Source organism: Melanerpes formicivorus, unplaced genomic scaffold, assembly GCF_026170545.1.
Source record: "Melanerpes formicivorus ecotype bairdi unplaced genomic scaffold, bMelFor1.0.p_v2 SCAF_35, whole genome shotgun sequence".
Lineage (NCBI taxonomy): Eukaryota > Metazoa > Chordata > Aves > Piciformes > Picidae > Melanerpes > Melanerpes formicivorus.
The window spans coordinates 7,802,874-7,816,490 of NW_027142387.1; the positions used below are offsets into that span (position 1 = coordinate 7,802,874).

The 13,617-nt window shown below is 53.2% G+C and overlaps 2 protein-coding genes and 1 long non-coding RNA gene across 3 annotated transcripts in view; 1 reads left to right on the forward strand and 2 right to left on the reverse strand.

Moving 5' to 3' along the window:
* The window catches only part of DLX6 (distal-less homeobox 6), a 5,125-nt gene extending 2,542 nt beyond the window's left edge, over window positions 1-2,583 (forward strand). The window contains exon 3 of the mRNA XM_068156821.1: window positions 1,377-2,583. Coding sequence (XP_068012922.1) covers window positions 1,377-1,628 — 252 coding nt within the window. The 3' untranslated portion in view covers window positions 1,629-2,583. The remainder of the gene's footprint in view (window positions 1-1,376) is intronic.
* The window catches only part of LOC137450385 (uncharacterized), a 45,858-nt gene extending 42,192 nt beyond the window's left edge, over window positions 1-3,666 (reverse strand). Inside the window, exon 1 of the long non-coding RNA XR_010989581.1 lies at window positions 3,418-3,666. This is a non-coding gene — a long non-coding RNA (uncharacterized lncRNA). The remainder of the gene's footprint in view (window positions 1-3,417) is intronic.
* Window positions 3,667-10,247: 6,581 nt separating this feature from the next.
* On the reverse strand, window positions 10,248-13,103 carry DLX5 (distal-less homeobox 5). The gene is made up of 3 exons (XM_068157073.1): window positions 12,584-13,103; window positions 11,242-11,426; window positions 10,248-10,980 (listed from the first exon to the last, which is right to left on the reverse strand). The coding sequence occupies exons 1-3, from the start codon at window positions 12,936-12,938 to the stop codon at window positions 10,648-10,650; spliced, it is 873 nt and encodes a 290-aa protein (XP_068013174.1). The 5' UTR covers window positions 12,939-13,103; the 3' UTR covers window positions 10,248-10,647.
* Between the last annotated feature and the right edge of the window lie 514 nt (window positions 13,104-13,617).

The following is a 13,617-nucleotide window of genomic DNA, read 5'->3' on the forward strand; positions in this document are numbered from 1 at the left end:
AAAGCAGAACAAAACAAAGGGAAGGGAAAGGACTGGCTGGGCCTGAGGTAGAACTAAAAGCACAGCAAAGCTGCCTCGCAGCAACCCATAGGTAGAGGAGAAGCAGGAACACGTTGGGAAATACCTGTAAAATCAATAGTTAATTCTCCCTGGATGAGCAACGCAAATGCGGTGGTTACCCTTGGGCAAAATGTAGGGAAGGTGATAATAGATCTGAAGATCAAAGTCAGCCGTGTACAAAATTATAGCAGGTTAAGCCATAGTTAAGTGTGGTTGGAGTAGCTGTGCCATTCTGCTAATTTAAGCTTGAAAGACACATGAGGCATTTACAGGCTTCCCAGGCTGGGGTTTGCGGAGAAGTGCATGGATAGATAGGATCAATTCGGGTAAAATGTAATCACGCGAATTTATGAGCTTAAACAAATAACTTCAGGATTTTATTATTGTCATTGATAGCAGTCACTTCCAGCCAGCGATTTTTTAATACTCAGCAAACATTAATCATGAGAACAGACCTGATGGTTTTCCAAATGGGATTTTAGTGCCCTCAGCATGTACATTCTCTCACTGCTGTCTCCCTTCCTCGCACACAGAGTTGTTTTTTTTAAGGGGCCCGATCCTGAGCATGCAGCTAGACAAATCCGAATGCTACGTCTGCAAAGTTTGCAAGGTCAAATCCACGCGTGGGAGTTGTTTTCTTTGCTCGCTTGGCTTGAAGAAATATGCATGTATATATCATTTTTATAATAACAATTCTGATCTGCCAGGGCGAGTCTGATCCTTGCACATCTCATCCCTTCTCGGGAGTTTGGCTGGATTAGGAACAGGATGAGACCCAAAGCGACCTTGATAACAAATTACCCTCTGAAAGAAGAGAATCTTCCTCTCTTTAAAAACAACTTCTATAATAAAGCCACAGCTCTGATTCCACGCTGCCTCCTCCCCTGTCACATCAGCAAGGACCACTTGATCGTGCATCTTTTCTTTGTAAGATGCACTTTGTTTATTGGCTCCTGTCTCCTGGCATAAAATCATATGATTGCCCATGTTTGACAACAGTTTGCCCAAACGATCAAATGACCTCCAAAATTCTGAACGAGGCATTAAAGCAGGAGAACTCAGAGCGTGGGCTCGGCTTCAGCTCCATCAATCTGGCCTGCCCAGGGAAAATAACGTTCCAGGTTAAAAGCCGCTTCCAGCTCCGCTCTGCCTCTCCTCTCTCTAGCTGCATCCAGCAGCTCACCCTCCTTCCCCTCTCCCCATCCCCAGCTCCACACCCGACTCGGTATGGGCTCTCACAACCTTCTCTAGAGCAAACCCTTGCCGTGCCCTGGGTGCTGACGGCAGCCTAATATCTGCTGCGTTTTGGTTTACAGGTGAAGATCTGGTTTCAGAACAAGCGCTCCAAATTCAAGAAGCTGCTGAAGCAGGGCAGCAACCCTCATGAGAGTGACCCTCTGCCCGGCTCCGCCGCCCTCTCCCCTCGCTCTCCGGCTCTGCCTCCGGTCTGGGACGTTTCAGCTTCTGCCAAGGGAGTCAATATGCCTCCCAACAGCTACATGCCTGGCTATTCTCACTGGTATTCTTCTCCACATCAAGACACAATGCAGAGACCACAAATGATGTGAATTGTCCAAGAGAAATACTCTCCCAAGAACGCCTCGTCTCGACATGGCAAAAAGTTCCCCTGCTTTGCCAAGCCGTGCCAGCTACCAGGCTCTGTGTGAACTTGTAGATGCGGCAAAGAGACAGAGTGGCTTTATTTTTTTTATTTTTTTTTTTTTTAAAGTAACCTCAGCGATTGATCTTGAACAGAACGACACAATTTTCATTCTGGCGCACAGAAGACACTTCTCTTTAGGATATTTTCCCTTGGACTCCAAGGCACCAGCCTCTTTCTCTGTGGAGTATACGTCAAAACAAACTTTTTGCAGACTTTGCCCACAAGAAGAACCTGAACCTACCATGGCAGCCGTTTTTACTTGTTTAATGACCTAAAGACATTACACGATGAAAGAGAGACTAGTCAAAGCTCCTTAATTTTTATTCACCAAATCCGGACTGGGGAACGGGGAAAGAAAAAAAAAAAAAAAAAAAGAAAAAAAAAAAAAAGGTAATAATAAAAGAGAGAAGAAGGGATTGGGAAAAAAAAAGTTATTAAAAAAAAATTAAAGAAGAAAAAAAATAACTGGATGAAAAAATAAAAACACACTGTAAGATTAGAACATTACCACGAAGCAAATCCTGCATGCTTTCTCAAAATGCAATGGGCTGCGGCTCAAGAAGAAGAAACCACCATCTGTCCAGCCAAGAGCCCCGCAGACACCCGCACACAGCCGGACCGACTCCCGGAGACGAGCAGGAAAGACAGAGCGACGGACCCGCGCATCACCCGCAGCCGCGGGATGGGGAAGGGAGGTTCGGCGCTGCCTGACCGCAGTCTCACATCCCCCCACATCCCCCCACCCCGGAGCGAGAGGAACCTTTCCCCCGAGCAACCTTTCTGTATATATTGTTGAATTTTAGTTGTACATATACTTTGTATGTTTTTGTCTTCTTTCATATATAGAGTAAAAGCCACAAAACGCCTGCTTGGCTCCTATTTCTCTCCGCCTTGACGGACCCCCACCTCCCCCGACCTGCTCCCCCCTCCCAGTTTAGCCCAGGCAGCTGGACGCAGTGCCCCCTCCTCCCCTCCCCCCACCCTCCACCCCCTTCCCCCCCATTTTAGCCCAGGCAGCTGGACCGGTGGCCCCCTCCCTTGCCTGCGCGCACGGACATCACTACCTGCACACAGATATGCGAGCAAAGACAGAAAAGATGGAGGGGGGATGGGTGTGCGGGGGGTGTAGCTGGTGGTTTGATTAGCCTTAAGGCGACGACTAAGGAGATACCGAGACCGCAAAGCTAAGCCTAGAAGAAGTTTCTGATCGCCCGGCCATTTCTGCTGCGATTTCCCTCCTCCGCTGCTCAGCTGAACTGAGCTTTCTCGCCGAGGCAAAGCTCAAAGCCCTGCCTTTTCTCCCAAAGGTTGGAGACTCCAAATTATTAAGAAAGGAAGCGCCCTCCTTTGTTTTTCAAGAGCAGACAATGCAAGCTGAGGAATGTTTTTGCAAAGCCCTGAGAAATGCCCAGGCACACAACACTGCTGTCCAGCCAGCTCCAGCCTCACCAGCTTGTGGAAAGCACAGCAACTACTGACAATGAAAATCCCTTTCCTCATCCAAGCTGGGTGCCCCATACTGCGAGAATTAATGGCTAGAGACCTGGGCATCCTTCAAATTATGAACCTTGAAACCACTGAGCCATTTATCAGAAGTCAATAGAGATCCTCAGAGTGCTCCATATAATGACAGCTACATACAGTCGTGCAAAAGGACAGTCACTATAATTAGACACAAAGCAAAGACTACTTACCAATATACCAGTTTTTTGGGGGGTGTTTTTTTGGAATTTTTTTTGAGCAACTTCCACGCTCAGTCAGTCTTCAGAGTGGTTTAAAACCGATCAGTCTTGTCATTTTCTACCATTCGTATTGTTACATTAGGAAAAATGTTTTCTTTTCTTTTTTTCCCCTTCCCACTGTGAAACTTTGGGTTCAGAGCTCCCCAGGATCAATTCTGAACAAAGCCTCCAGCTGCAGTGCCATCCAATTTGAAGCAGACATTGGGGACAATTTAAGGTTTTTATCCACAAGAAGGTTTTTTTCCATTCTCTTAAATGCAGCCATAATTAGAGTAATTTTTCATGTAGCCCGCTGATTACAGCGTTTTTACCGTCAAAGATAATTACCTGTAATTTTCTTCCACTTTTAATACTAAAAAGCCATCTTTATTTAGATTCAGGAACAGGAAAGGCGAAACAAAAGAGGAAAATTATTCTGTTATTCATACACAAATTGCAGAGACGTAGGGCCTAAAATTGAAAATTAACCAAAATTATAATGCTGAAAAGAATGGAAGAGGCTTCAGAAGTACAGCTGGTAGTGGGGCTCACTGAATTATTCAAGTGACACTGGGGAGAAAGCTACCACACATCTGAACCAACAGCGTTTGTGTGTCTGGGCACCTCTCAGAAACCCCTGATTGACACCCCCAAGAGCTGCTCCCCTGTGCAGAATCATCCTTGCACGCCCCCCCCCAGAAGGGTGGTGGACATCCCGATGAGGGATTCCCGCATTCCGGGGAGTCCGGCCGAGGTGAGCCGAGCCAAGCCAAGCCAAACTGAGCGGGTCCCGGCCCCCACGCCCCCCCGCAGCAGCCTTAACCCTTTCCCTGCATTCTCCAAAGTGGGAAAGGCGGCTGGCCGTCCCCGCCCCGCTGGTAGGCCCCCGGGGAGGGGGGGGGGAGGTGGGTTAGGGAGGTGGAAGAAGCGGGGGGAGGGCTGCTTCCCGTGAGCTTTCGGGGGGCTCATCCTCTCCTGCGCATCTCGCCGGTGGCAGCGTGGGTACCGGCGCGGGGAGCCTGTAGGTGCGCGGTGCCCTCCTCCCCCACGGGTGGGCTCAAATCAAGCCCAGGCAGCAAGCAAGCGACAAAACAAATAAAGGATAACAATAAACAAAGGCCCGATATCTGAGCAGAGCAGGAGAAGCTGCGGGAGGCAGGCCTTCCCGGGGAGCGACCGGCAGCGGCGGCCCCGCCGCTTCCCACCCGCGCAGCTGCGAGCCCCGGGAGACTCCCGTTGAAACAGCGTCATCTATGGATGGAGCGGCGGCAGCTCCTCCACGGCAGCTCAGCCGCCCAACCTGCCGCCACCGAGCTGCGAGCTTCGGTTCCGCACCACCTGCCCGACCGCCGCAGCCCCGGGGCATCAGGGATAGGCACCGCGGAAAAGCCGCGCTGCTGCCGCCCCATCGCGGGACTGGGCACCGGGACTGGCATCGGGGTTCTCCTTCGCTCCTCATACCCCTCACCCAATGCCGCGCCGCCCCCTGTAGCACCGGGGTGAGGGAAAGGGGTTGAAGAGCTTACCGGGGTTCAGCCCGGTGAGGGAAAGCACCGGCGCAAGAGTGACCGCGACAGCAAGGAGGAACCGTGTCTCCAAGAGGAGGGCACAAAGTAGCAGTCACAAACCGACCCCCAAACGCAAGCGAGCCCCCAAACTTACCCCCTGTGACAAATCTGCTAAGCAAAGCTCGGGGTCTAGAAATCTACACTGAACAGAAGCAGTGGAGAATATTTTTCTGAGTCTCAGGGCAGAAGCTCTTTCTCTATATTCTTGGTTGAGTGAGCACATCCAGGTGTGAAATTGTTTGCACACCCCAGCACCTCTTATATTGCCAGCAAAATTAGCTGTTATTACTGTCACTGTTTAGTGATGGTTAGCTTGATAAAAAAAAAAAAAAACCTGCTGTAATCAAGACCTGGCGCATCTTTGCAAATTACAGATAATTGTAAACGTCCAGATTATGATAATAGCATCCTAATCCAGCCTGCAATATAATTATTACAGAGTGTTACATCTGAAACTGTCCAGTAGGGCTAATTCAGCCATTATTTAGACCCTATTTTTTGCGCCGCAAATGGGTTGCTGAGTTGAAAATGTACGATTGTAATTTCACGGGGCACTCAATGAGTAATGGTATAGGGAGAGGAAAAAAAAAAACACACAAAAGTGAAATGTGAACGGTAGCGATCAAATCAGACTCTGAAGGACAAAAGACTGTTTGATTCACAGGGAATGAGAAGAGCGGGAATTAAGAAAATAGCAAATCAGTGGTCGGCGGCGTTACGTTGTCCAAATCTCAACCAGCGCGGTCCTGATGTGCAGGCAGCGGCTGATGCTCGGGGCTGCCGCCTGCATCAGTCCGCCTCTTCCCGCCGCTCTCTCCCCGGTAGCCGGAGGGATCCCCGGGCTCCCCACCCATCCCCAAAAGCGGGATCGCCCTTGCCGTGTGCCTCCTCTCACGTCACTTTGGGAGCGTGGTAACCGGGGTGGGGGGGTTGGGAAGGAGAAGTGCGTGGAGCGGGATGCGAGATCCTAGGGCCGGGCATCCTCCGCGGGAGGCTGCGGAGCCGGCTCGGCCTTTTGCGCTCCCGCTCACTCGCTGGACCAGCCTTCAGGGGTCCTTAAGAAAATTGTCACAGAACCGACTCAATTGTAATTAATTAACCAAAGGAGCCTAGCTAACAGGACTACCTGCAGCTAGCGAGGTTAACTCACTGCGCTAGCTGGCTTTCCACTCTTGATTAGCTTTTATTAACCCGGGAAGCCAAATACACAAGTCTGCTTCATTTTTAATGGGCCAAATCATCAAAGGGCGGTTGCTGCTCCGCCAGCAGGTACCGGCAGGGTCCCGGTGAGCAGAAGCAGCGCCCATGGCTGGCTCCGTGGGTAGGAGGGGTGACAGCCCCGGTCTTTGCAGGCCTCCCCGCTTCCTTTTCTTCGAGGGAATTAATAAATAATAACGCGAAGAATGGGAAAGGAAAGTTCAGCGGCTGCCGCCACTGAAAGCCCTATAAAGCGCGCTATATGGTGCATATCGAGGAGACTGTAAAGATTTCCCGGGATGGAGAGAGCCAGCTCCACGGGCAGGCGGCCGATGGCTCCGCAGGAGCACGGATCCAAGCCAGGATCTGGCCCAACGAGGCTCGCTTATCCTCGCTGTAAAGCCCAGGCTGAGGTTTGGGCAACCTCCCCGGGACTGCCGAGGGTCAGGCGGCGACGGGAGGGGAGCGGGGAGCCAGCTCCAGGCTCCTCCCCGCCTAGGGCTGGATCAGTCGTATCTTCTGGCCGGGCCTGGATCCTTGGGCCCGCATCTAAATGGAAAATAAGGAGGCCAGAGGACCTAGAATTGTTCTGGTTTGATTTTTTTTTTTTTTTTTTCCTTTCCCGAGGCTTTCAGAGTCGTGTCCATGTAAGGTGTTTACGCAGACACTCAGGGCATGGCTGCGTGTCAGGGTTCATGGGGGTCGCTATTCCTGGCTGATAAAACATTGCTTACCCTCCCAAATCACATGTAAAGAGACGTACCGCCGAACAAAGAGCAGAAAAATTTAATTGAGGTAACACAGATTCTTCCTAAAAGAAGAGAGAGAAAGGGAGGCTTAATGCAAACTCTGCCGTTCCTATTCTCCCGGCTTTTGTTTTGACCCACAGAACAGGTTATTGCTTTACTGCAGGCAACCGAAAGCAAGAAGAGAAGCTTCTCCTTCTCACCCCATCCCGACCTCTCTGTGTCAATAGATCTCTTTTCCCTAATCCACAACCTAACCACCGAAGTCTGTCAGTCGCAAAATTGCGTGGTAGAAACCTTTAATCGATGCCACATGTGCCATGCACGTTTGGGACACACGGGCTGCCGGTGAGAAGCGGGCAGCGAGTGCCGGATGGGGGGGATATGAACTGATGGGGGCACACCAAAGGGAGCGGGAAGGCGACAGGGACGCTTGACAAGAAGGCTGCTTTGACGCGGTGACAGGTTGGAGCGGGTGGTGTTTTTTGGTTTGATTTTTTTTTCCTTCCCCCTAGAGAGGAGGGCGTGGGAAACCGAATAGCTCGGGGAGGAGGTAGCGCTCCCCCGCACAGAGGCTCTTCCCCACCGGGCGATGCAGAGATGCCCGGGCAGGAACAGCGAGGGGTTCTCTGGGGAAAAGGGGTGTCCATAGATGGGAGTGGTGGACAATCAGCTGTATGCGGATGTTGTGGGTGTGCGTTCCACCCCGGGATGAGAGCGTTTTTTTTTGGGGGGTGGTGTGGTAGTGGTGTGGATCTGCTGTGGGTGGGAGAGCCCCAGGGGTGCAGGCAGTGTCAGGAGCTCTCGATCTGGGGCAGCTGGGGCTGCAGGCTGCTCTGTGTCTGTGCGTCTGTCTGTGCGTCTCTGTGTCTGTGTGTGTGTCAGGCCCTGTGGCTCAGCCCTGGAGCCACTCGGCACCCACAGGAATGTGGCTCCTCTCGGCTCCCCGAGCTGCCCCGGCTCCACATGGAAGTGGCCGCCAGGAAAAGAGAAGGGAGGGGAAGAGAGAAGGGGGGTGGGGGAAAGGAAAAAAAGCCCCGAGCCAACAGTCCGCCGAGCCCAAACCCAGAGGCAGACAAAGGACAGTTTATCCCATCCTTTCCCGGGGAGGCAAGGGGGGAGGCCCGGAGAGGCCAGACTCCCTCCGGCCGCGGGCAGGAGAAGCTCCGGGATGTGCCTATCTGTGTGTACGGAGCCCCTGCTGGGACAGGGGCGTGGGGGGGTAGAACGTGGGTGTGCATTGGGGCTGGAGTAGCGAAGACGAGGAGTCCTGGTCACTTCCTCATCAGGCCTGGCTACCCTCTCCTGGAAAAGGGTGCCAGGCTCTCATCGACCTGCCCAGCATCACCCCGAGCTGAGAAGAGGAAAAATTAAGCAGGGAGAGGGACCGGCATGGCAACCGAGCCGTCTGGCTCGGAGCGGGGAGCGGTGCCAGATACCAAGCTGCCCGGCCCGCGCCGGCGGTGGGAATTCCCACCCCTGCCCCGCATCCTTCCCGCCGCATCCCGCCTGCCCAGAGCTGCTCCTGCAGGTTATCGGAATCCAATAGCCCCGCGGCAGTTCCTCAAAGAAAAGGATGGGTGAACCGGTCTGGGAAAGTAGACCTCCACCTCTTGTGTTTAAGCTTTCTACAGGGGGAAGGGACCCTAGGAGAGGGGATAATCTACAGGTTAGAGAAAAAAAGGTAAAAATAATGCTTGCCTACAGAGTAACGAGGAAAAGAATGGTTGATGGCTTGGTTTTGTTTTTGTTTTTGTTTTGGTGTTGTTGTTTGTTGTTTGTTTGTTTGTTTGTTGTTGTTGTTGTTTTTTTTTAACTGTGTGGAAGTTAGCAGAAGAGACAAAGCCGAGCTTTTCAGCAGATCCAGAGTCGTGGAAAGTCCCTGAAACCTTGCGACTTAAATAAGCAGGATCTTCCCGAAACCTTGCGGGATCCTGTCCCCCAGAGCCACTGAGGAGACACGGGGAGAGGCGGGGGCACGGCGACAAGGCAGCCCACTAACCGGGCAGGGGTGAGCAGCCGCCGGCAGCCCCCACTGACCTGCCTCCGGCACCCACGCACCCCTCCCCAGCGTGCAGGGAGCAGCTTCACCGAACAAACTGGTCTATTGTACTGGGAGCCATTTACCAACCCCCCAGACCTGTTACAAAACAGCAACCCCGGGCTTCTTTCTCTGGGGGCGTTGTGGGGGAAAACACGCACAGCCGCACACGCACTCACGCACGAAACATGGCAGGCAGGAGGGAGAAGCAAGGAAGAAAGGCAGACTAGAGACAGGTAAGTGTGCCCCAGGGCAGAAGCCTGCCATTTCAGGCCTCTCCTCCCGCCCTGCCAGAGCTCTCCTCGCCACCCTGGGCTGGCAGAGAGGAATGTCTAGATCGGGGATCCTTCAAACGACGCCTTTGTCATATACCCTGTAGCCGCCTTTCCCCCCACCCCCGACACAGCCGTGGATTTCCAGCGTGGCTCCCTGCTCCCCCCCCGTGACGGCTGAGGGGCCTCGCGGGATCGTGTGCCGCCGTGGGGCCCCCACGGGCAGGGTGCTACAGAGGAAAACCTTGGGATTCTGCCGGGAGAGGGGCCCACGCACAGTGCTCCGTGGGCGGCCGAGCTGGAGCCGTGTCTCCGTCCCCATCCTCGGTGCACTGGGCAGCGATAGGGATAGCTTGGCCGCCCTTAAAATCGTGCGGAGACTAAAAAAAGAAGAAGAAAAAAAAAAATAAAGAAAAAAATACAAATACCTCTGCAAGTCCCTTCTTCAGCCAGAGCCGACGCAGACTTTTAGCAGGAACAAGGGGAGCGGGGCCCTCATTTTATCCTTTTCTCCTATTTAGTGGCTCCCTTTGATGGAAACGTAATTTGTATAATTAGCCGAGCGCACACGGGCGACTGATGGGCTGTGGAGTGTGCAGCTCTCGACGCTAATTGCTCTCAGGAAAGGATTCAGGCCGGCTTAAGGCGAGAGATTTGTTTTCTAGCATCAGGATGGGCAGCTTTCGCTTCAGCTTAAATCGCCCTGCGATAAGGTGTACTCGTCCCGCAAAAGCCCTCTTTTCTAGTGGGGAGGGAGCATCTCCCGTAGGGATCTTACAAGGGTCAGATCCTGCCAACACGGCACAACACAGCACGGCGACCGAATGTGAACTCCCAGGATCGGGCCCCTCAAAAATCCCTCTTCTCTACCTCACTTTCTGCAAGCAAATTGTCAACATCATCATCATCATCATCATCATCATCATCATTTTGGTTCCCTCTTATTCATAGAAGGGGTATTTTGTATACGTTTCTCGTGGTCGAAATAATTTTATTTTATTCAGAATATACAGTTTAATTCCTCTATCTACAATTATTTACAGGGTTAAAATAACATTGAAAAAAAGTCTCTGGAAAAGTTGAGGTCATAGATTTTCAAGGCACCATTGATAGTGTCCACAGCTGAGCCAAAAAAAATGTCCGTATTGTATAAAAAAAGGGGTTCCTTTGAAATGCAATAAGTTACATGCACAAACTTTACACATTTTAATCTTTTCGGCTGTTTCTTTTCCCTTTTAAAAATTCCCCGTATGCATTCCTTTCGTTATTATTCCTTAACAGTAAAACACAGGAGTCCAAGGAACAACAGCAACCAAAAAAAAGAGGAAAAAAAAAAAAAAGAAAAAAAAAAGGAAAAAGAAAAAGAAAAAGGTCAGGCTCTAATAAATTGTCCCAGAGGCCAGCGCTAACGGGTGCTGTAGGGAGCCGTGGGGTTGGAGGTGGGAGTTGATGGAGTTGGCAGCAGGGTACCAGGAAGCGGAGCTCTCCAGGTAGCTGGATGCAGGGGATGGGTTGGAGTTTGGAGGGTGAGCGTGTGCGTGGGCATGGTGACTGAGGGAGCGGGATGAACCCTGAGGTTCCCAAACCGCAGGCGACTGTGGAGAGTTGCAGGCCATGGGGTCGCTGGAGCTGGGGCTGTGCTCCGGGGGCATCTCCCCGTTCTTCATGATCTTCTTGATCTTGGATCTTTTATTCTGAAACCAAATTTTCACCTAGAAGGGGTGCAGGAGAAGAGGGAGGGGTGGGGGAGAGAAAGAGTGGGGAGGCAAACCGACACCATTAACGCCCGCCTGGCAAACTGGTGCTCCGCGGCTGCCAGCAACCCACGACCTGCCGCCCCCTCCCAGACCTCTCCACAGTGCCCGAACCGGCCCTTCCCACCGCGCCGGGGGGCACCCGGGGGTCTGCCCAGCCGCGCCGAGCCGTGCCGAGCCGAACCGAGCTCGTGAGCAGAACCGAGCAAAGCGAGATACCTGTGTTTGCGTGAGCCCCAGGGAGGCGGCCAGCTCGGCCCGCTCGGGCAGGGCGAGGTACTGGGTCTTCTGGAACCTCCTCTGCAAGGCGGCCAGCTGGAAGCTGGAATAAATAGTGCGGGGTTTGCGCACTTTCTTTGGTTTGCCGTTCACCATCCTCACCTCGGGCTCCGCCACCTCTTTCTCTGCACGGGCGTAAGGGCGGGAGAGAGACACAGACGCAGACATTAAGGCGCGGAACGGCTTCGCTCCGCACCGCCTGTGCCACCGCCGGCAGCAGCGTCCCGCCCGCGGGCCGGGCCGGGTCGGGCTGGGCAGGGCAGCGGCGCCGGCACGACGGGCCCCCGCGGCTTCCCTCGGGGCTCCCTCCGACTGCTCCCCGCTGTGAAATGGAGCTCCCCTCCCTGCTCTATCCGTGGCAGGCCTTGGCCCTCCTCTGCCTCCCGCCCCAGGCATCCTCCTCGGAGCGCGGCGGAGCCGGTCGCGTGGCACTGCGCGGGAGGGAGCGGGGGAGATGCGCGCCTGGCGCGGGATCTGGCCCCATAATCGGTGCCTTGCTGGGAAAAGGCTGGCTTCTCCCGCCGCCGCCGGCGTGTCCCCGAGTGCCACCGCGCTCGTCTCAGCCAAGCCTCAGCAGCTTGGCTCGGCTACGGGCTTGCTGTTTGGTTGGTGTTTTTTTACTTTTTTTATTTATTTCTTTCCCCTTGTCCTTTTTATTTATTTATTTATTTAAACCTCCACAGCAACTTACAAAGAAGCAAATGGAAAACGTTAAAACCCCGGCGCTTCCAGTAAAAAACGCTCCCGGCTTCGCAGCCCCACCACTGCTGGGCTCCCCCTCCCAGTCTCCTCCCCCGCCCCTCTAGCACAGGGGGAAGGAAACTTTCTTTGCCACCTCCAACCTGAGTTTTGAGACACGCAACAAGGCTCGGATATTTTTTTCCCCCTCTTCCTGTGGGGCAGGCAGGGGGGAGAAAAACAGAGGCAGCCGTGGGGGCCCGGAGGCATCTGGCTGATGTTTGCTTCTCTAAAGCACTAGTCCAAGGATTTGTGGTTTAGATAGTGTGGGCTGGTCAGGAAAACCGGACCATCGTTCCACCTATTTTTAAACCTTTATTTAATTTTCTTTTAAAATTTATTTTTGTAGTAAGGGGGACAATACTTTTATAATGCTTAAAAAATAAAGGTTATTTTTATTTCTCCTTGTGCTTCAGGGCAAGCTGCATCCCCACAGTCCACGGGGCAGAGATCTGCCGGGGTGCGCTTCTCCAGCCTTACCAAAACCACGGCAAGGTCGGTGTATGGCCCCCCTCCCCCGAAGCCCCCGACCCTCGGTTCTCACCTGGCTGGCTGGAGGAGCTCTGTACGCGGTTGTAAGCCCCACTGTACTGGTGGTAGGGGCTTGCGTAGCTGTAGTCTGCATAGGCTTTGGGAGGATAGTTCCCAGCAGATCCATTCATGCCGTGGTACTGGTACTGGTAAGGGTTGAGCGCTTTGCCGTAGGAAGCCGAGGTAGGCGAGCAGTAGCCGTGCGGGGCTCCCCCCGCCGGGCTGTAGTAGTCGGAATCCGTAGCCGAGGACTCGGGTAAAGTGGGAGATTCCTGGGACGGGTGGTGCATGGCTGCGGCCGTCTGGAAAGGAGCCTGGAAGTCGCCGGATCTGATGTTGGGGACCCTTCTGTCAAATACTCCTGTCATAGCTGGGAACCGGCGGGCTGGCTGGGGCTGGCTGCTGCTGGGGGCTGCTGGGGTCTAAGCAGACATGTCTGGGGGAGGAGGCTGCGGCGCTCTGTCTGTCTCCGGCAGACTGCTGGCTGGGGCTCAGCATAGGCTTGGTTAAATCCTTAATTGCGCTCTTACGCACAGCAGGGTGGATCGGGTTCCATTGGCCAGAGCAATCGGGAGCAGCGACACCCTAACTCGTCCAACTAGTTTAGCACAACAAAGCTTTGGCTTTAAAAAAAAAAAAAAAAGAAGTCCCATTCAAGCTCTTTTAAAGTGAATACCAACAGCGATCTCCGAGCTGCAGCGTCGCGATAGGGAGGTTTCCGGCTCCCCCCGTCACCTCCACAGCACTTGCAGTAGGTGAGGGGGCTCCGCCGCTGCTCCCCCAGTCCAATGTCCCGCACCGCCAGCCCCGGTTTACAGCTGGGTTTCTCTTGGGAACAACGCACCGGGCGCTCCTGGTTCCCAGTATGGATCCATTCGCGTCTAACCGGGTCTGTTCTATTCTTAATCGTCCTCCCTCTCCGAGGGGGATTTCATCCGGGACCTCCACGTTAAATAAAGTAAATCATACCATTCCCTTTCCCCCAAAACAAACAAACAAACAAACAAACAAACAAGAAACAAGCCAACAACCAAAACCCAACTTAAT